The sequence below is a fragment of the Bos grunniens genome, chromosome 8 (genome assembly GCF_055505025.1).
Source record: "Bos grunniens cultivar Pamir isolate PY7600 chromosome 8, Bosgru_T2T1.0, whole genome shotgun sequence".
Taxonomy (NCBI): domain Eukaryota; kingdom Metazoa; phylum Chordata; class Mammalia; order Artiodactyla; family Bovidae; genus Bos; species Bos grunniens.
Genome location: NC_141172.1, coordinates 6,451,162 through 6,473,831, shown reverse-complemented (window position 1 = coordinate 6,473,831; position 22,670 = coordinate 6,451,162). Strand labels below are relative to the sequence as shown.

The following is a 22,670-nucleotide window of genomic DNA, read 5'->3' as shown; positions in this document are numbered from 1 at the left end:
GAAAAAGTAAAATTGAAATATATGCTGTGTACAGAGGTGCATTTTGTGTTCTTATTTTTAAATAGTTTTTATTGGAGTATAGGTTCTCTACGTTGTGTTAGTCTCCGCTGTACAGCAGAGTGCGTCAGCTGTTCCTGTATGTGCACCCCTTTCTGGGCAGCCTTCCCGTTTATGTCGCCGTAGAGCCTGAGTGAGGCTCCCTGGGCCGCACAGTAGGTTCTCACTGGTCACCTGTTTCCACGTAGTGTCAGTAGTGTGTGCGTGTCAGCCCCAGTCCCCCAGTTCATGCTTCCCCCACTCGCCCCTTAGTGTCCAGGGAGCCAGTTTCGTTCCTTCTTACAGCTGAGGAATATTCCGTTGTATCTAGGTACCACTTTTTTTTTTTTTTCCAGCTTGTCCTATTTTTATTTGGAGGCTATATTCAGAAGGCCCTAACTAGATAACTTTTGCCGTGAGTTATAAACTCTAGAGAGCCTGTTGTTATAAAGACAACTCACATTTTCTTTTCTTTTTTAAGGTGGTAGTTTTATCTGTTTATTTGCACATTCATTCTTTTTTTTAACTTAATTTTTTTAATTGGAGAATAATTGCTTTACAATATTGTGTTGGTTTCTGCTATACAACAACACAAATCAGGCGTAAGTGTGTATATACATGCCCTCCCTCCTGAGGCTCTCTCCCCCAGCATCCCCTCCCAGGCTGTCACAGAGCACGTGTCATAGAGCGTGTGTCACAGAGCACGTGTCACAGAGCGTGTGTCACAGAGCGTGTGTCACAGAGCGCCGGGCTTGGCCCCTGTGTTACGTGGCAGCTTCCCATCAGCTGTTTTTGCACGTGGTGGTGTGTATCTGTCAGTGCTGCTCTCTTGATTCATTTCCTCCTCTGCATCCACAAGACCGTCTGTGTGTCTATTCCTGCCCTGCAGTTAGTTCATCAGTGCCGTTTTTCTAGATGCCATGTATACACAGTACCATACTGCAGTTGTTTTCTCTTTCCATATGAGAAAGAGGTTCATCCACCTTGTTTCAATTGACTCAAATTCATTCCTTTTAATGACTGATATTCCATTGTGTACATATATATATGTATATATCACAACGTCTGCCGGGAGTCAGCATATTGCATATTGAGTGCATATTGCATATTGAGTGCAACACTTTCCACAGCATCATCTTTCAGGATCTGGAATAGCTCAACTAGAAGTCTATCACTGCCGGGAGCCAGTGTGAGGAACTCCGCCCTTCATGAGGAAGGAGGCTCAGCATACTCAAAGGTGGGATCGAGCCTCAGGAGTCCCCCTGGAAATTCTCGAGCATCTACCCCCAAAACCAGAGTCTGCCTACTTTCTGCTTTGTGCTTTCACCTACACCTCTGACTTTATGGGGGGCTGTCCCCCACTACCTCTCTCTGAAAAAAGAGTTAGCTTACAGCTCCAGTTAATAATTCCTGGGTGTGACAGTGTTTCAACCTACAAACTCCTTTGGAAATCCTCTAGCCTGCCTGAATAGGTTTTTCCGGCCACATGTGATTGTTCAGAGCCTCCCAACTGTGAGAGGCAGGAGATGTTCTAAACTATCTAAACACAGATTCTTTTGAGTAGTTAAAAGATTGATTAGAAATTATATTGGTGAAGGGTTTTTCACTTATTGGGCCAATGTTTGCTGCTAAGTCTCCATACTCCTTACCTACTGTGTCCTTGGCAGTGTATTGATTGATATAATGGGTGTATAGAAATGTAAGTAGTAGCCTCAGTGTTTGTAACCTTGGACCCTTGAGTTAATTCTTTTCTTGATTGAGCCCACCTCACCTTTGCCCTATAGGAATGCAGCTTTGTCCAGTGCTTTTTTTGGAGGCTGGTGCCTGACTTTAGAATAATCACCTTTAGAAAAAATAAGTTTCTTAAAATGTTAACAGGCCTCCTGGCCAGAAGATGATGTAAATCACCTGAACTTTTGCATATGATAAGTTTGAAAGCCTGGTTTCGATTAGGACCAGGAACTGCTGTCCCTGCATGACTCCACCCCTTCCCCCATTATCCTCTATGCACAACTTAAGGTATAAAAACTACTTTGGAAAATAAAGTGCGTGCCTTGTTCACCGAAACTTGGTCTCCCCATGTCGCTCTCTCTCTCACTCTGGCTGAGTGTCCATCTGGAGCGCGGAACCCGCCATGCTTACTAATTATGCCTGGGCTTCTAAGATCCGACCGGGGAGGCCTCAGTGTCTCCTCTCCTTCGGGAGAACGGAAGGATGCCTGCAGCCTACGTAAGTGATGCAAACTTCTTGTCTTGAAGTTTTATTGGTCTCCCGCGTAAACCAAGCTACTCAGCCTCTTTTCTCCACTGAATTTCCTCACTGAGCTATCCTCATCCTATTACTCTTTATATCCTTAATTAACGTTTAATTAAGCAATTGTTTCCTGATCCTCGCCTACGCCGTCTCTCCTTCAAATACCCTGGATCAGCCGGGGCTGGACCCCGGCAAACGTCTTTATCCATTCATCTGTCAATGGACATCTAAGTGGCTGGTGACTGTAATTGTGTGCAGTGAACATTGGGGTATGTGTCTTGAATTATGGTTTTCTCAGGGTATGTGCCCAGTAGTGGGATTGCTGGGTCATATGGTAGTGTTTTTTTAGTTTTTTAAGGAACCTTCACGTTGTTCTCCATAGCAGGTGAACCAGTTTTTATTTCCAGCAACAGTGCAAGAGGGTTTCCTTTTCTCCACATCTTCATCATCAGTTATAGATGATGGCCATTCTGATAGGTAAGGGGTAATATCTCACTGTAGTTTGGATTTGCATTTCTCTGATAACTAGTGATGTCGAGTATCTTTTCGTGTGTTGGTTGGCCATCTGTGTGTCTTCTTTGGAGAAAGAGCTGTTTAGGTCTTATGCCCATTTTTTGATTGGGTTGTTTATTTTTTTTTATATTGAGCTGCATTTGCAATACTTTCTCCTGCTCTGAGGGCTGTCTTTTCATCTTGTTCATGGTTTTCTTTGCTGTGCAAAAACTTCCAAGTTTCACTAGGTCCCATTTGTTTACTTTTTTTTTTATTACCATAAGAGATAAATCCAAAAAGATACTGATGCAAATTATATCAGAGAGTGTTGTGCCTCTATTTTCCTTTAAGAATTTTATAGTGTCCGGCCTTACATTGAAGTCTTTGATCCATTTTGAGTTTATTTTTGTGAATGGTATTAGGTAGTGTTCTAATTTCATTCTTTTACATGTAGCTGTCCAGTTTTCCCAGCACCACTTTTTGAAGAGGCTGTTTTTTCTCCATTGTATATTCTTGCCTCCTTTGTCATAAATCAGGTGACCAGATGCACATGGGTTTATCTCTGGGCTTTCTGTCCCTGGAGTTCCATTGGTTTATATTTCTGGTTTTGTGCCCAGACCATACCCTGTTGATTACTGTAACTTTGTAGTATAGACTGATGTCAGGAAGCCTGATTCCTCCAGCTCTGTTTTTCTTTCTCAAGATTGCTTTGGCTATTCAGGGTCTTTTGTGTTTCCATACAAATTATAAAACTTTCTGTTATAGTTCTGTGAAAAATGCCATTGGTAATTTGATAGGAATTGCAATGAATCTTTAGATTGCTTTGGGTAGTATAGTCATGTTAAAAATATTGATTCTTCCAGTCTAAGAACATGGTATATGTCTCTCCGTTTGTGTCATCTTTGATTTCTTTCATTAATATCTTATAGTTTTCTGCATATGGGTGTTTTGCCTCCTTAGGTAGGTTATTCCTAGGTATTTTATAATTTTTGTTGCAATGTTAAAGGGGATTATTTCCTTAATTTCTCTCTCTGATCTTTTATTGTTAGTGTATAGGAATGCAAGAATTTTTGTGCATTAATTTTATATCCTACAACTTTACTAAATTCATTGCTTAGCTCTAGTGGTTTTCTGGTGGCCTCTTTAGGATTTCCTATGTATAGTGTCATGTCTTCTGCAAACATTGACAGTTTACTTGTTCTTTTCCTACTTTTATTCCTTTTATTTTTCTTCTCTGATTGCTGTGGCTAGGACTTCCAAGACTATGTTGAAAAACAGCGGTGAGAGTGGACACTCTTGTCTTGTTCCGGATCTTAGAGGAAATGCTTTCAGTTTTCACCATTGAGAATAATATTTGTTGTGGGTTTGCCATATATGGCCTTTATTATGTTGACGTAGGTCTCTCTATGCCTACTTTCTGAAGAGTTTTTTTTTTATCATAAATGGGTGTTGAATTTTGTTGAAAGACTTTTCTGTATCTGTTGGGATGATCGTGTGATTTTTTATTCTTCTGTTCACCTGTTTGACTGGCATATATTGAAGAATCCTTGCATCCCTAGGATAAATCCCACTTAATCATGGTCTATAATCCTTTTAATGTGTTGTCTGGTTTGGTTTGCTAGTATTTTGTTGAAGAGTTTTGCATCTCTGTTCATCAGTGATTTGGGCCTCTAATTTTCTCTTTTTGTCTGGTTTTGGTATCAGGTGGCCTTGTAGAATGAATTTGGCAGTGTTCCTCCCTCTGCAGTTTTTTGGAAGAGATGCATTTAGAATATAAAGAGACAGATTGAAAATAAATAGGTGGAGAAAATTTGCCATGAAAATAATGAGTATAAAAAAGAAGTTGCTTTATTAATTTCAGATTAAAATGAAAAACTTCAAGACACAGAATATTATGAAATAAAGAGATCATTCCATAATGATGAAATTGATCAGGACAATATAATGGTATATATTTTTATAGCCTAAACTGATGAAAATAAAGAAAGTTCTGTGGTCATAGTAGATTGTTTAAACTGCCCTCTCAGCAAGTAACAGAACAACTAGACTAAAACAAAACAACAAAATGAGTAGAAAGGGAATCTGAACAGCACTATCTGATATTCACTGAATACCACTCCTGACTTCTGCAGAATGAACAGTATGCAAGAGCACATTGTGTTATCCAAGAGAGAACATATGCTGGGCTGTTACATAAACTTCAAAGGCTTGAAACCATACAGATTATAGTCTCTGACCACAGAGGAATTATATTAGAAATCAGTTAGCACTGGTGGCTTTGATGATAAAAGAATCTGCCTACAATGCAGGAGACCTGGGTTCGATCCTAGGTTGGGAAGATCTCTTGGAGAAGGGAATGGCAACCCATTTCAGTATTCTTGCCTGGAGAATTCGGAGGACAGAGAAGCCTGGAGAGCTACAGTCCACGGGGTCACAGAGTTGGACACAACTGAGTGACTAACACACAAGGTATTGAGGAATACCCAGAGTATTTCTAGATTAAAGGAAATACTTGTAAATAGTCTGTAAATCAGAATGGAAATTAGGAAATATTTTTAGCTGAATGATAATATCAAAATTTGTAGACTACAGCTAAAGCAGTCTTTAGAGAGACATAATGTTAAAGCACCTATGTGAAATAGGAAAAAAGGTCTAATAAATTCACCAACTTAAGCTCCAGCTTAAGAAACTGGGGAAAAAATGAGCAAAGTAACTTGAGAGAATGAAATAATAAAAAATAAGAGCAGAAATCAATAAAATAACTAGAACTAGTAAGGTTAGCAAGATTGCTTGGTATAAGCGTTCACAAACTAATTAGTGACATGACTAAGCGACTCAGCACTGCACAGCACAGCCTTAAAATGGATAAGACACTTAGTAAGAAAATTAACAAAAGGGCAGAGAAACACAAAGCATTGCTGAGAGAAGTTAAAGGACATCTAAATAAATGGAGATATATGTTAATGGATGGGAACACAATATGGTTAATAGTGGACTGAGTTATGTAAGGGACCCAGCAGTGAATGTATTAGGCTTTGTGGGGCATGAAGTCTTTGTTGCAGTTACTCCACTCTGTTGTATCATGAAAACATAATACATCAGTGAATGAGTGGTGCTGTGTTCCAAAAGTATTGTATAGGAATACCTGACTTATTGTGTTTCATCTTATTGTATTTCCTAGATACTGCATTTTGTTTACAGATTGAATGTTTGTGGCAATCCTATGTCGAGCAAGTCTGTAAGTGCCATTTTTTCCAACAGCTTTTGGTCACTTCATATCTCTCTTGCATTTTGGTAATTCTCAATATTTTGAATCCTTCACCAGCAGAAAGATTATGACTCACTAAAGGCTCAGATGATGTTTAGCATTTTTTAGCAATAAAATAGTTAATATTAAGAACAGTTCAGTTCAGTTGCTCAGTCGTGTCTGACTCTTTGCAACCCCACGAATCGCAGCACACCAGGCCTCCCTGTCCATCACCAACTCCCGGAGTCCACCCAAACCCATGTCTATTGAGTTGGTGATGCCATCCAGCCATCTCATCCTCAGTCGTCCCCTTCTCTCCTGCCCCTAATGCCTCCCAGCATCAGAGTCTTTTCCAATGAGTCAACTCTTCGCATGAGGTGGCCAAAGTATTGGAGTTTCAGCTTCAGCATCAGTCCTTTCAGTGAACACACGGGACTGATCTCCTTCAGAATGGACTGGTTGGATCTCTTTGCAGTCCAAGAGACTCTCAGGAGTCTTCTCCAACACCACAGTTCAAAAGCATCAATTCTTCGGTGCTCAGCTTTCTTCACAGTCCAACTCTCACATCCATACATGACCACTGGAAAAACCATAGCCTTGACTAGACGGACCTTTGTTGGCAAAGTAATGTCTCTGCTTTTGAATATGCTATCTAGGTTGGTCATAACTTTCCTTCCAAGGAATAAGCATCTTTTAGTTTCATGGCTGCAATCACCATCTGCAGTGATTTTGGAGCCCAGAAAAATAAAGTCAGCCACTGTTTTCACTGTTTCCCTATCTATTTCCCATGAAATGATGGGACCAGATGCCATGATCTTCATTTTCTGAATGTTGAGCTTTAAGCCAACTTTTTCACTTTCCTCCTTCACTTTCATCAAGAGGCTTTTTAGTTCCTCTTCACTTTCTGCCCTAAGGATGGTATCATCTGCATATATGAGGTTATTGATATTTCTCCTGGCTACATTTTAACTTTTAAAGACATAATGCTGTTGCAAACTTAATAAACTATAGTATAGTATAAACATAACATAAGTTTGCTTGTATAAACAAGCATTGGGAAAGCAAAAAAATGTGTGACTCACTTTAGAGAACTACTCACTTCGTTGCAGTGGTCAGGAACCAAGCCTGCACTGTCTCCAAGGTATGCCTACATTTACAAAACAAGTAGAGGACTGGATTTGGGTTGTGGAGTGTAGTTTGCTGGTCTCTCAGTAAGTGTAGTTTGCTGATTCTCTCCAAGCTGATTTATTGATCCAGTGCAACTTCCTATCAAAATTCCAGTAGGTGTCTTTGTGGAAATTGTCAAAATTATCCTGAAATTTTTATGGAACTGCAAAGTTACTAGAATAGCCACAACAGCTTTTGGGGAAAAAAAAATCTGAATGATTTACAAAACTTACTATCAGGCTGCAGTAATCAAGAAGATGTGGTATATTGGCATAAGGATAGATATAGTGATACATGGAACAGAATCGGATCAGATCAGTCGCTCAGTCGTGTCCGACTCTGCGACCCCATGAATCACAGCACGCCAGGCCTCCCTGTCCATTACCAACTCCCGGAGTTCACTCACACTCACGTCCATCGAGTCAGTGATGCCGTCCAGCCATCCCATCCTCTGTTGTCCCCTTCTCCTCCTGCCCCCAATCCCTCCCAGAGGGATTTTCCAATCAGAGTCTTTTCCAATGAGTCAACTCTTCGCATGAGGTGGCCAAAGTATTGGAGTTTTAGCATTCAGCTTTAGCATCATTTCTTCCAAAGAAATCCCAGGGCTAATCTCCTTCAGAATGGACTGGTTGGATCTCTTTGCAGTCCAAGGGACTCTCAAGAGTCTTCTCCAACACCACAGTTCAAAAGCATCAATTCTTCGGCGCTCAGCCTTCTTCACAGTCCAACTCTCATATCCATACATGACCACAGGAAAAACCATAGCCTTGACTAGACGAACCTTTGTTGGCAAAGTAATGTCTCTGCTTTTGAATATGCTATCTAGGTTGGTCATAACTTTCCTTCCAAGGAGTAAGCGTCTTTTAGTTTCATGGCTGCAATCACCATCTGTAGTGATTTTGGAGCCCAGAAAAATAAAGTCTGACACTGTTTCCTCTGTTTCCCCATCTAGTTCCCATGAAGTGGTGGGACCGGATGCTATGATCTTCGTTTTCTGAATGCTGAGCTTTAAGCCAACTTTTTCACTCTCTACTTTCACTTTCATCAAGAGGCTTTTGAGTTCCTCTTCACTTTCTGCCATAAGGGTGGTATCATCTGCATATCTGAGGTTATTGATATTTCTCCCAGCAATCTTGATTCCAGTTTATGTTTCTTCCAGTCCAGCGTTTCTCATGATGTACTCTGCATAGAAGTTAAATAAGCAGGGTGACAATATACAGCCTTGATGTACTCCTTTTCCTATTTGGAACCAGTCTGTTGTTCCATGTCCAATTCTAACTGTTGCTTCCTGACCTGCATACAAATTTCTCAAGAGGCAGGTCAGGTGGTCTGGTATTCTCATCTCTTTCAGAATTTTCCACAGTTTATTGTGATCCACACAGTCAAAGGCTTTGGCATAGTCAATAAAGCAGAAACAGATGCTTTTCTGGAACTCTCTTGCTTTTTCGATGATCCAGCGGATGTTGGCAATTTGATCTCTGGTTCCTCTGCCTTCTCTAAAACCAGCATGAACATCAGGCAGTTCACGGTTCACATATTGCTGAAGTCTGGCTTGGAGAATTTTGAGCATTACTTTACTAGCATGTGAGATGAGTGCAATTGTGCGGTAGTTTGAGCATTCTTTGGCATTGCCTTTCTTTGGGATTGGAATGAAAACTGACCTTTTCCAGTCCTGTGGCCACTGCTGAGTTTTCCAAATTTGCTGGCATATTGAGTGCAGCACTTTCACAGCATCATCTTTCACGATTTGGAATAGCTCAACTGGAATTCCATCATCTCCACTAGCTTTGTTCGTAGTGATGCTTTCTAAGGCCCACTTGACTTCGCATTCCAGGATGTCTGGCTCTAGGTCAGTGATCACACCATCGTGATTATCTGGGTCGTGAAGATCTTTTTTGTACAGTTCTTCTGTATATTCTTGCCATTTCTTCTTAATATCTTCTGCTTCTGTTAGGTCCATACCATTTCTGTCCTTTCTCGAGCTCATCTTTGCATGAAATGTTCCTTTGGTATCTCTGATTTTCTTGAAGAGATCCCTAGTCTTTCCCATTCTGTTGTTTTCCTCTATTTCTTTGCATTGATCGCTGAGGAAGGCTTTCTTATCTCTTCTTGCTATTCTTTGGAACTCTGCATTCAGATGTTTATATCTTTCCTTTTCTCCTTTGCTTTTCGCTTCTCTTCTTTTCACAGCTATTTGTAAGGCCTCCCCAGACAGCCATTTTGCTTTTTTGCATTTCTTTTCTATGGGAATGGTCTTGATCCCTGTCTCTTGTACAATGTCACGAACCTCATTCCATAGTTCATCAGGCACTCTATCAGATCTAGGCCCTTAAATCTATTTCTCACTTCCACTGTATAATCATAAGGGATTTGATTTAGGTCATACCTGAATGGTCTAGTGGTTTTCCCTACTTTCTTCAATTTAAGTCTGAATTTGGCAATAAGGAGTTCATGGTCTGAGCCACAGTCAGCTCCTGGTCTTGTTTTTGCTGACTGTATACAGCTTCTCCATCTTTGGCTGCAAAGAATATAATCAGTCTGATTTCGGTGTTGACCATCTGGTGATGTCCATGTATAGAGTCTTCTCTTGTGTTGTTGGAAGAGGGTGTTTGTTATGACCAGTGCATTTTCTTGGCAAAACTCTCTTAGTCTTTGCCCTGCTTCATTCCATATTCCAAGGCCAAATTTGCCTGTTACTCCAGGTGTTTCTTGACTTCCTACTTTTGCATTCCAGTTCCCTGTAATGAAAAGGACATCTTTTTTGGGTGTTAGTTCTAAAAGGTCTTGTAGGTCTTCATAGAACTGTTCAACTTCAGCTTCTTCAGCGTTACTGGTTGGGGCATAGACATGGATTACTGTGATATTGAATGGTTTGCCTTGGAAACGAACAGAGATCATTCTGTTGTTTTTGAGATTGCATCCAAGTACTGCATTTCGGACTCTTTTGTTGACCATGATGGCCACTCCATTTCTTCTGAGGGATTCCTGCCCGCAGTAGTAGATATAATGGTCATCTGAGTTAAATTCACCCATTCCAGTCCATTTCAGTTCACTGATTCCTAGAATGTCGACATTCACTCTTGCCATCTCTTGTTTGACCACTTCCAATTTGCCTTGATTCATGGACCTGACATTCCAGGTTCCTATGCAGTATTGCTCTTTACAGCATCGGACCTTGCTTCTATCACCAGTCACATCCACAGCTGGGTATTCTTTTTGCTTTGGCTCCATCCCTTCATTCTTTCTGGAGTTATTTCTCCACTGATCTCCAGTAGCATATTGGGCACTTACTGACCTGGGGAGTTTCTCTTTCAGTATCCTATCATTTATAGAAGGTTTAAAAAAGAACTCTTGCATCTGTGATCAGTTTTTGCCAAAGGTGCTTAGACAATTCTCTAGATAAAGGATAGTTTTTTCAACTAATGGCATTGGAACACTTGGATGTAAAAAAGATAGATCTAAACCTTTATTTCACAAAAAATAACTCAAAATATAGACCAAAACATAAGAGCTAAAGGTGTAAAACTTCTTTAAGAAAGTACAGGAGAAAATCTTTATGACCCCTGACTAGGCAAAGATTTCTTAGGTATAACACTAAAAGTGAAGGAAAGCAGATGGTGATTCCTAGTATTGGGTGTGGATGGAGAGGTATAGACTGTAAAAGTGTACTAGGAATTTTTGTGAAAGATGATTGATGGGTGGGTACAGCCATCAAGAGTCATGAAATCGTGTACTCTAAATGGATCTAGTTTATTTTTCATATAAAATAGTAAAATCTCAGTAAAGTTGACTTAAAAGAAGAGAAAAGAATAACTTGATGTAAAGGTTAAGTAGCTGATTATGGATAACTAAAAATGAGAATCTAGTGATCTGGAATATAGATACTCAAACAGCACCGAGAAAGAAGGAAGATGGAAAAAATGATAGAGAAGGTAGATGCGTGCACGGATAGTAAAAGAAGAAGGTTCAGTGTTTAGTAAATGGAAATTCAAGAAGATAATAGAGAAGTTGTAGGAAAGGCAGTATTGAAATAGATGATAGTGGAGACTATCAGCTTCAAAATCAGAAAGTCACAAAGCCCTAGCCTAAGGTATCCTGCAAACCCCACATGGGATAGTGAAAAGGAAATCTTAGACATATTGAGTTCTACTATTGAACAGTAAGGCAAAGAGATATCACAAAATTAACCAAAGAGAAAAGACAAATTACATATATGGTAAAACAAAATTAGAAGAGAAAAAACAGTTTGAATAAATTAAGCATTTGTTCATGATAAAAGCTCTTAGCAGAGTTGAATGTGAAGGGAATTTATTTAATCTAATAAAGGGTAACTACAAAAGTAAAAACATACAAAAAGCAAATCTTTCATTATTCCCTGTAAGTTCAAGAGTGAGACAAAGATTTGCTCACCATCACTATGCCTAGCTGAGGAAGTCAAGAAGGGAAAATAAAAGGTATAAGGATTGAAATGAAAGAAACAAAATTGCTATTAGCTGATTATATGTTTCTGTACTTAGGAAACTGGAAATCTTGAAATTGTATGCATTTCTCTATACCAGACACATATTTGAAGACATAATCTAAAATGCATTAAAAAATAAGGTTCCTAGGAAAAGATATACAGGATGTTTATTGAGAGAATTTTATAACTTTATTGAGAAAAATTAAGAAAGATTTAAAAGTGGAAGGATACTATGCCCATAGACAAGGAAATTAGATATTATAAAGATGTCATTGTTTCTAAATCAGTCTATATAGTCAGTGTAAAACCCCAGTGGGATTTTACATGGAATTTGATAAAAAGTTACATTAAAGGGGCAAAGGATCAAGGGAAACCAAGATTCTCTTGAAGAACAAGGAGGAGGGAAGATGATATAGGAGACTTGGCCTACTAAATGCCAGGCTTATTCTAAAAGCCAGAGACTCACTGCAGCTGGACGGACCAGTGGGACAAAATACAGGCCCCAGCGTGTGTGGAAACTTAATAGAATATTTGACACAAGTGGTATTGCAGGTCAGTGAAGAACCATGGCATTCTCTAGAGCAGGAAACCAGTAAGTAATCCCTAAGAGTAAAAACACTCAAAATTGATAAAAATCTAAAGGAGTTGAAAGTGGTTACTCTGGGGAAGGAGAATTAGATTAGCAGAATATTTTCTTAGTATTAAGCTGTTATTGCTTTAAGAATGATGTTAACAGTCTTTCCTCATTTTTTCTCCATTTTTAAATAACAGAAATAAACAAGGGATTTAATGGAGATAGTGGCATTATTCTGTTCTGGTTAAGTATTATCTGGAGTTGCAGTCTTCTTGTTGCTATACTTTAAGAGTACCATTAACAAAGTGAATGGTACCCAGACAAGAATGAATGAGAATAATTAATATGTTTAATTTGGATAATAGAAAACTAAGGGAGAATCAGCTATCTTTCATATATTCCATAGGCTGCTGTGTGAAATAGGGAACTTGTACTGAAATCATGGTTAAAAAATAAAATACAGGAAGTTACTGAGCAATAAATTTTCCTCAATATGAGGAAGAACTTTCCAGGAACTAGGGATACTTCTTTTTTTTGAAAAATAATTGACTCTTTTATAAAGTATCTTTTAAATTAATAATGTGCATAAGTTTGAACAGAGAAAACATTTAATTAAAAATGATACTGCATCTTCTAAAAGGTTTTTTCAGATACATTTATAGTATATCAAGGGGCTTCCTCACTGGCTCAGCGGTAAAGAATCCACCTGCAATGCAGGAGACATAGAAGACTCAAGTTCAATCCCAGGGTTGGAAAGATCCCCTGGAGTAGGAAGTACCCACTCTTGACAGGTTCCTCTCTTCCATGGACAGAGGAGCTTGGCGGGCAGCAGTTCATAGGGTTGCAGAGAGTCAGACACAACTGAGCAGGACCACGAGCATAGTATATTAAACATGCTTTGGCTCATCAACAACCCATGGCCAGTATGTTAGGCCAACTCTGATTTACAGGAAGATATCAAAACTTTCGTGCACAAAAGCTTTTTACAGTCTTTAAGTGGTTTTCATTTTTCATGTTAGAAATAAGTTGTCATTTGATAGTTTTATATTGTGTGCTTTTGATCCTTAGCTTGCTGAGTTTGAAATTATTTCACTGACTCATAAGTATAATCTTTCTTAGTATTAAGCTATTATTGCTTGAAGAACGATGTTAACAGTCTTTTCTCATTTCTTCTACTTTGTTAAACAGCAGAAGTGAGCAAGGGATTTGATGTAGATAGTAGCACTGTTCTGTTCTGGTTAAGCATTATCTGGAGTTGTTGCTATAGTTGCTGCAGTTCCTGTTGCTATACTTTAAGGGTACCATTGGTACCCAGACAAGAATGAATGAGATGATGTTCGTGAATATAATTAATATATTTCATTTGGATAGTAGAAAACTAAAGGAGAATCAGCTATCTTTCATGTATTCCATTGGCTGCCTTGTGAAATAGGGAACTTGTACTGCAATCATGATTAAAAAAAAAAATAGAAGAAATTACAGATCAATAAATGTTGCCCAATATGAGGAAGAACTTTTTAGGAGCTAGTGATACTTAGCACTGTAAGAAGCTGGCTCTGAAGAATGGAGCTCGTGTTTTCTGAAAGTGTTTAAGGAAGTAGGTGTCCTCCTGTTAAACTCCTGTGAGATGGTGTCTTCACTGTATGAAAATGAATCTCTAAGCTCCTTTAATAGAAGTTTTTAGATTATTTTGTGAGATTGAGGTACCTGCTTAGCTTTGAAGTATTTGTGTCTTTCAGATCAGCGAATGGAGGCTAAGCTATGTCAATAAGGAGTTTTCTGTGTGCCCCTCTTACCCGCCAGCTGTCATAGTGCCCAAAGCCATCGACGACGATGCACTGCGGAAGGTAGCCACATTTCGCCATGGAGGCCGCTTCCCAGTCCTCAGCTATTATCATAAAAAGAACGGAATGGTAAGTGAGCAGTAAATACCGCTCCGTGGTCAACTGGAAGATTTGGTTTGAGGTTCTTAGAACTGTTCACCTTTTCTGTGTACCTGTTCATTGAAGCGATTAGTCTCTCCTGCCAGGAATTTTACTTCTGTTTAAACTTTCGGGAATCAGGACTAGAATGTTTTCTGTGATCAGGATATGACTTTGAATTCTTTCCATAATGCTGCTTAGCCTTAGAAAAGCCCAGGCTGGTTTATCTTCAGGACTCAGGACAAAGGGAACTAATGTTATCTGATACTGAAAATGACACTCTTTGGTAGAAAATAAAGTTCTCTGACTGGAACAATGGTATGACAGGTTTCTTCCACACCCCCGGCCATGCCTTGCGGCCCGTGGGGTCTCCATTCTCCCAACCAGGGGTTGAGTCTGCACCCTGTGCTGTGGATGCCCAGAGTCCCGGCCACTGGACCACCAGGAGAGGCCCTGTGGTACTTTAATTATTCTCACCAGATTCCCCGTGTAAGGCAAATTGAGCAGACGTTTTTATTTTCAAAAGGGAGACGAGTGACACACATCATTAGTCACAACTTAATACAGGAGTCAAGCATTGAATAGGTGGGTGCTCATTGTGCATTCATTTCCTAAATATTTTCTAAATTTATTTTTCTCCTCATGTTTTCTCTCAGTCAGTAAACTCTGCTTCTCATTTTGCATCCAGTAGTAAATAAGTGAATAAGTTATAGCTATTTTCCTTTTTCCCCTGAATTGTAGCTATTTAGGATAAAGAGATTTTTTTAAATTAGGTCACCTATCTTGCTTGCTGAGCAGTATTTCTCTTCACTAGGGTTCACCATAAAGGATTTTAACAACTCAAAATATGTTATTGTTCAGTTACATGGTAAATGCAGTCAGTCAGAGAGTTTGCCATTCTGGATGACCTTCCTTGATTATGTTAAATTTCAAAGTAGTTAAGATAACAGTATATATTATGGGATGAGGTTAAAATAATTCCAGACCATTCACCAGGGAAGAGATCAGTATAATAGATGTTGCTTTCTTGAGAAAAGTATCAAATAAGTGAGATCTTATGGAAAAACCCAAGGGAACTTTCTGACCAACCCATATATAGTTTTTAGTCTTTGGAGATGAGTGGTTAAGTCCTGGAATATTGAAAGAGAGCCACTGGAGAATAAAGAATAGATAAGTAGCTTTCAAGACATTGAAATTGATTCCCAAAGCAGGAATAATAGTGTATAACCTTTTTAATTTTACCACTGGTTCCTTTTCTCTTTATAATTCTTGATAAAATCTGCCAACTCTAAGTTTACGTAGCTGAAGCAAAAGTTTCCTGGTGTCTAGGCCATTATTATTGTCTTAATTACAGGCCTGGATCTACTGGATGATTAATTCACTGACTAAACGAACTATAATATTTGATCTTTAAGAGGAACTATATTATGTGAAAGTATTTTGAGACAGTGGAAAGAAAAATCATGTAAGAATGCCAAGTCTTAATTTTGTTTTACTATTTTTAAACTGTTGTTAATACATAGAAATATTTCTTTGTTTCAGGATCAAATTCATCTCTGAAATGACACACAATTGTTTTTCGAGACATTCTTAATCTAGCTTAATTCATTTCTGTTTTCAGAAACTTTAAAGCAGCTACTACTAAATTTTAGACTCCGTTGTCCTTGTAGGTTATTATGCGAAGTGGTCAGCCACTCACCGGCACAAATGGGAGACGGTGCAAAGAAGATGAGAAACTGATAAATGCCACCCTCAGGGCAGGAAAGCGTGGCTACATCATTGACACTCGACCTCTAAACGTAGCTCAGCAGGCCAGAGCCAAGGGAGGCGGCTTTGAGCAAGAAGCTCATTATCCCCAGTGGAGGCGCATTCACAAGTCCATTGAGAGGTAAAAGATTCAGGAGACAGTAATGGACTCTTATTTGAAGCTAATTAGAGTGGGTGACCTCTTAGCTGTTGGAGATCACAAGTTTTTAAAGGAACCTTCATATTAGCTTGAGTCAAAAATTGGCCAGGTATCTTGCCCTTGTGTTCTGCAAGATAAGCAGAAAACTCATGGTAGATGCTCACAAGTGAATTTTAATCAAATAGCATTTTTTTCTCTCTTAGCCCTGAAATTTCATCACCATGAGATCTCCTCTGCTTTAGATCAGCAGTCACCAGAGTTACTGAAAAGAGATGCTACAGGCCAACTGCATTTTCCTAAGTCAAAAACACTTAGTTAATTTCCCACATACCCACTTAACTTCCACATCTTGTTTCCTCCACCTGTATCATCTCATTTATGCTTGCAGTTAATGGTTTATAATTGCTTCTGGGACGGTGAAGGGGTGGGAGTTGGAACTAAGGAAATAATGTGATCTGAGCTGGCCTTGGGTTCTCTGCTGACAGTATCGGTGTCCAGAGTGAGCCCATGGGAGTAGGGTGCAGACGTCAGGGGTGCTGTCTCTGACCGCTCACAAAATGCAGGGCTCTGACCCTCTCCCCAGTCAGATAATTTTAAATATTAGTTTTATAATCCTAAACTCTGTAAATTATTACAAAGCTAGGTAAATATTTTTAGAGTATTTTGAGCTGCTCTTGCTCTTGGATATATTGGAGGCTGAGTTTTTTATTTGGTTTCTTCCTTCATTGTTCTGTCTTCTCTTATCATTTTTTCTTCTTATTTACTTTTTCTTATTTCTTAAAGGTATCACATTCTTCAGGAGAGCTTAATCAAACTCGTGGAATCTTGTAATGACCAAACACAAAACATGGACCGATGGCTCAGTAAATTGGAGGCCTCCAACTGGCTGACTCACATCAAAGAGATTCTGACAACTGCCTGCCTGGCTGCGCAGTGTCTTGACAGGTGAGTGAGTATCAGGGTTCTGGCGTGGGGAGCTCCTGCCAACTGGACTTGCTCCTGTCCAGACCTGTGCTTGTGTATCGGGTTACCATCTGTGTCTGTTCTGTAACTTACGTTCATTGTTGTTTAGTTGCTAAAGTCATGTCCAATCCTTTGCAACCCCATGGACTGTAGCCCACCAGAGTCCTCTGTTCGTGGGATTTCCCAGGCAAGAATACTGGGGTGGGTTGCCATTTCCTTCTCCAGGGGATCTTCCCGACCCAAGGGTCAAACCTGCATCTCCTGCCTTTGCAGGCAGACTCTTTACCACTGAACCACCAGGGAAGCCCATCTTATGTTCACATTATTTTGTAAGATGGTCAGTGCCATTCAGTATCTGTGAAGTGTATGTGAGAAGTCTGGCATTTAATTGTTGATGTACATACACAGTGCAATCGTGCGGTAGTTTGAGCATTCTTTGGCATTGCCTTTCTTTGAGATTGGAATGAAAACTGAGCTTTTCCAGTCCTGTGGCCACTTCTGAGTTTTCCAAATTTGCTGGCATTTTGAGTGCAGCACTTTCACAGCATCATCTTTCAGGATTTGAAATAGCTCAACTGGAATTCAAGTAATGCTCAAAATTCTCCAAGCCAGGCTTCAGCAATATGTGAGCCATGAACTTCCTGATGTTCAAGCTGGTTTTAGAAAAGGCAGAGGAACCAGAGATCAAATTGCCAACATCCGATGGATCATCGAAAAAGCAAGAGAGCTCCAGAAAAACATCTATTTCTGCTTTATTGACTATGCCAAAGCCTTTGACTATGTGGATCACAATAAATTGTGGAAAATTCTGAAAGAGATGGGAATACCAGACCACCTGACCTGCCTCTTGAGAAATTTGTATGCAGGTCAGGAAGCAACAGTTAGAACTGGACATGGAACAACAGACTGGTTCCAAATAGGAAAAGGAGTACGTCAAGGCTGTATATTGTCACCCTGCTTATTTAACTTCTATGCAGAGTACATCATGAGAAACACTGGGCTGGAGGAAGCACAAGATGGAATCAAGATTGCATATCAATAAACCTCAAATATGCAGATGACATGACACCACCCTTAAGGCAGAAAGTGAAGAGGAACTCAAAAGCCTCTTGATGAAAGTGAAAGTGGAGAGTGAAAAAGTTGGCTTAAAGCTCAACATTCAGAAAACTAAGATCATGGCATCTGATCCCATCACTTCATGGCAAATAGATGGGGAAACAGTGGAAACAGTGTCAGACTTTATTTTTTGGGGCTTCAGAGTCACTGCAGATGGTGACTGCAGCCATGAAATTAAAAGACGCTTACTCCTTGGAAGGAAAGTTATGACCAACCTAGATAGCATATTGAAAAGCAGAGACATTACTTTACCAACAAAGGTCCGTCTAGTCAAGGCTGTGGTTTTTCCACTGGTCATGTATGGATGTGAGAGTTGGACTGTGAAGAAGGCTGAGCGCCGAAGAATTGATGCTTTTGAGTTGTGGTGTTGGAGAAGACTCTTGAGAGTCCCTTGGACTGCAAGGAGATCCAACCAGTCCATTCTGAAGGAGATCAGCCCTGGGATTTCTTTGGAAGGAATGATGCTAAAGCTGAAACTCCAGTACTTTGGCCACCTCATGCAAAGAGTTGACTCATTGGAAAAGACTCTGATGCTGGGAGGGATTGGGGGCAGGAGGAGAAGGGGACGACACAGGATGAGATGGCTGGATGGCATCACTGACTCAATGGACCCAAGTCTGAGTGAACGCCAGGAGTTGGTGATGGACAGGGAGGCCTGGCGTGCTGCGATTCATGGGGTCGCAAAGAGTTGGACACGACTGAGTGACTGAACTGAACTGAACTGAACTGTACATACACATGTCATCCATGACAGATTTTTTAAGTACTCAAGGACCTATTTTTTTCTATACAAATCCTTAAGTTGTGAATCTAACAATTTCTATTTTCTTAAACTGAAAAATAATGAAAAGAAGTTTCAGAGAGTTTTTGCCCATTGAAGTTTGGGACTTACCATACTTTCATATTTTCCCCAAGGGAAGCTCTCTTCATGTACCTTATATAGATCTGAACCTACCAGACAGAGCAGAATGCAAAAGGCTTTCAACTGTTACTCTTAAGAAATGTTTATTATTAGCAGTCAATTGACAGTGTTGGGAGTGTCCCATTTGTTCTCTGGATTTCCCTCACAGGGAAGGAGCATCCATACTGATCCATGGAACAGAAGGAACTGATTCCACACTCCAGGTTACCTCCCTGGCCCAGATCATCTTGGAACCAAGAAGCAGGACCATCCGTGGCTTTGAGGCCTTAATAGAAAGAGAGTGGCTGCAGGTGAGAAAAGCTGTTTTGTCCACAGAGGAACTACTCATAGTTGATGTTTGATCCTGGTTTGTGGGAATGGATATATGAAATTTTGATTGATTCAGATGTTTACTTTTCTGGGGGACAGTTCATCTATCTTCCTCTTAGTAAATGTCTGTGATCTTTACTGCCTCTCCTTTTTGTCTCCCTCGTTGCTCGTATTGTTCATTTGGCACTTTATTCCCCTAATGAACGCTTGTTAGCTGTCTGTTGTTACCTACAGGGAAACACAAAGAGTGTAAAGCACCATCTTGTGTCACAGAACCTAGTCTTGTTAGAGGTAAAAGACACAAACAAGCGTGTGAGGAGGAGTGGGGACTTGTAAGTAGGGAGCGCGTACTTCAGCGCTTTCTGTCTTCTCACCTGGCTCCATCCTGACTTCTTCCCCAGCCAGGGTGAAGTCCTTCTCATCCTGTAAGATCCAGCTCAGTGTCGCTTTCATGAAGCCTTCGGGACCTGAACTTCCTCCACAGATAAAACTGATCCATTGTTGTCACACTGTTTCCCCAGCTAGACCCAAATATAGTGACATCTTTGAGTTCAGAGAACCTTGCCAAGTTCAGCTTTTACTCCTTGGACACAGCACAGTGCTGGCCTATGAAATGCTGAAGGGCAGCTAAAATAAAGGTCTCGTAAAATAGATGGAAATCCTCCAAGCTAGAGATTAATTCAAATGTTTGTGCACTGTGTCACTTAGTATATAATTGTGATTGAAAGCAAATGTTTAGACATAACTTGAAAGTAGAATTATCTCTTTCTTCTCGCCCTTCCAGCTACAGTTCATATTTATTATGTGTTAACGCTGTTATGTTTACCACATCTACCCACCCTGACAGCGGTCCTTTAAGTCAGACCATCCTAAGTATTTGGTGATCTTACACAGCTACATTCCTTGTGAGCGTAGCAGACAAATGCATATGATTTGTGTATGTGCTCATCTGTGTCCAGTTCTTTGTGATGCCATGGACTGTAGCCCACTTGCCAGGCTTCTCTGTCTACGGGATTTCCCAGGAAAGAATACTGGAGTGGGCTGCCATTAAAGAGCCAAAGATAAAACAAGTCTGTGAAATACCTAGAAGGATGTTATTGCGGGGATAACATCAATACTCAGGTTCTGGGTAGGCCAGAGAGCCAAATGATTTGACAGTTTCCTTTGGTCAGTAGATGGCAGACTCTTCAGTTCTTTTGTTGAGGAGAGGGAAACTAAGGAGAGCTTTGTCTCTAATATAAAAGTATTCCTACAGATGTCTTCATGACAGGAACTTGTTTTCATATGTTCAGTTCAGTTCAGTCGCTTAGTCGTGTCTGACTGTTTGTGACCCCATGGACTGCAGCACTCCAGCCCTCCCTATCCATCGCCAACTGCCAGAGTTTATTCAGACTCATGTCCATTGAGTCCGTGATGCCATCCAACCATCTCATCCTCTGTTGGCCCCTTCTCCTGCCTTCAGTCTTTCCCAGCATCAGGGTCTTTTCAAATGAGTCAGTTCCTCACATCAGGTGGCCAAATTACTGGAGTTTCAGCTTCAGCATCAGTCTTTCCAATGAATATTCAGGACTGATTTCCTTTAAGATGGACTGGTTCGATCTCCTTGCAGTCCAAGGGACTCTCAAGAGTCTTCTCCAACACCACAGTTCAAAAGCATCAGTTCTTCGACGTACATGACTACTGAGAAAACCGTAGCTTTGACTAGATGGACCTTTGTTGGCAGAGTAATGTCTCTGCTTTTTGTCATGCTGTCTAGGTTGGTCATAACTTTCCTTCCAAGGAGCAAGCATCTTTTAATTTCATGGCTGCAGTCACCATCTGCAGTAATTTTGGAGCCCCCCAAAATAAAGTCTGTCATGGTTTCCACTGTTTCCCCATCTATTTGCCATGAAGTGATGGGAGCAGATGCCATGATCTTAGCTTTCTGAAGACTTATTAATATCAGGAGTGACCTAATGAAATCTGTCTATGAGAACCCCGTATTTATCTCCATGTAGTGGTGAGGTTTATGGAGCTTACTCCAGGCTACAGCACTCTGGCTGGATAGAAGGGGAGAGCTGACCTTTGTTTTATACCTGCAGAACTTAACGTTCTTTGACTTTGCTCCAGATTTCACCAACCTAGTAAGATTTATATTATGTTTATTATTACTGAGGTCCATTATTCTATTTGATATTCCAAGAACAACCACAGATCTTATGGCTAACTATGTAGCCTTGTTAAGTTCTGGGATGGCCACAGAGTTAGAGTTTTTCCAAACTTTTTGGTCAGCCCGATATTTGGAAATCTTGTCTTTTCCCTTAGTTGAAGATTGTCTTAAACTAAGAAATCATTAAAGATCAGTCACCCAAATTATATGATGTTCTATGCAATCGTTTTGTTGCAACTGTGTGAAATTGTTACTAACATGCCGAAATGTGGTCTCACTAGGATATGACTGCCATGTGTCCACTTTCTCTCTTAGGCTGGTCACCCGTTCCAGCAGCGCTGCGCACAGTCAGCCTACTGCAACAGCAAGCAGAAGTGGGAGTCACCCGTGTTTCTTCTCTTCTTGGACTGTGTGTGGCAGATACTCCGTCAGTTCCCTTGCTCTTTTGAATTTAATGAGAATTTCCTCATCATGCTCTTTGAGCATGCTTACGCCTCACAGTTTGGAACCTTCTTGGGCAACAATGAAAGTGAAAGGTGGGTCCACTGCTCACGTGGGGCCATTTGCAGTTGTTTTGGTTATTTCCTAAAAGAGACGAGGATTTGCTTCTATGTTCACGTTATCAACATTTAAGAGATGGTGGTGGTTACTGTTGGTATAACTGGGAGTCCTTCTGTATGAGTCCAGGTGCTGCATGTTTACTCTGAGCCTGTCACATGCTAGATGAGAGCATAGCCTAGATTTTGTTCTGTTAGATTAAAATGAGTCCATACACTGATTAAAAAGCTTTGAGTAAATTAAGGAACCATTAAAATGTTACTTTCCTTTTATAAGAACATAGTATGTGACACCTGTAAGAAGCTTAAATATATAATCTAATTCTACTTTCCATGCAGTTTCATAGAGTAAAAAGGTGATATCCAGAGAAGTTAATGATTGTCCAGGGACACCCAGCCATTTGGTCACCAGAAGTATGGCTGTGGTACAGGTCTTCCTGCTCCTGTGCTCGATTGTGTCTCTCATACCAAGAAACTGTCCTCAGGCCCAGAGTGCAAGTCTCGCTTCACAACCCAGACGCCATCAGGTGTATAGGTTTAGATAGAAGATTCATATCAGAATGATCATTAAAAGATGCTTAACTGGTCGTCTTCT

The 22,670-nt window shown here is 40.2% G+C and overlaps 1 protein-coding gene across 1 annotated transcript in view; it reads left to right on the top strand.

Moving 5' to 3' along the window:
- The window catches only part of MTMR9 (myotubularin related protein 9), a 68,596-nt gene that overhangs the window by 40,217 nt on the left and 5,709 nt on the right, over positions 1-22,670 (top strand). Inside the window, exons 4-8 of the mRNA XM_086414218.1 lie at positions 13,971-14,144; positions 15,824-16,041; positions 16,843-17,004; positions 19,209-19,350; positions 21,834-22,054. Coding sequence (XP_086270344.1) covers positions 13,971-14,144; positions 15,824-16,041; positions 16,843-17,004; positions 19,209-19,350; positions 21,834-22,054 — 917 coding nt within the window. The remainder of the gene's footprint in view (positions 1-13,970; positions 14,145-15,823; positions 16,042-16,842; positions 17,005-19,208; positions 19,351-21,833; positions 22,055-22,670) is intronic.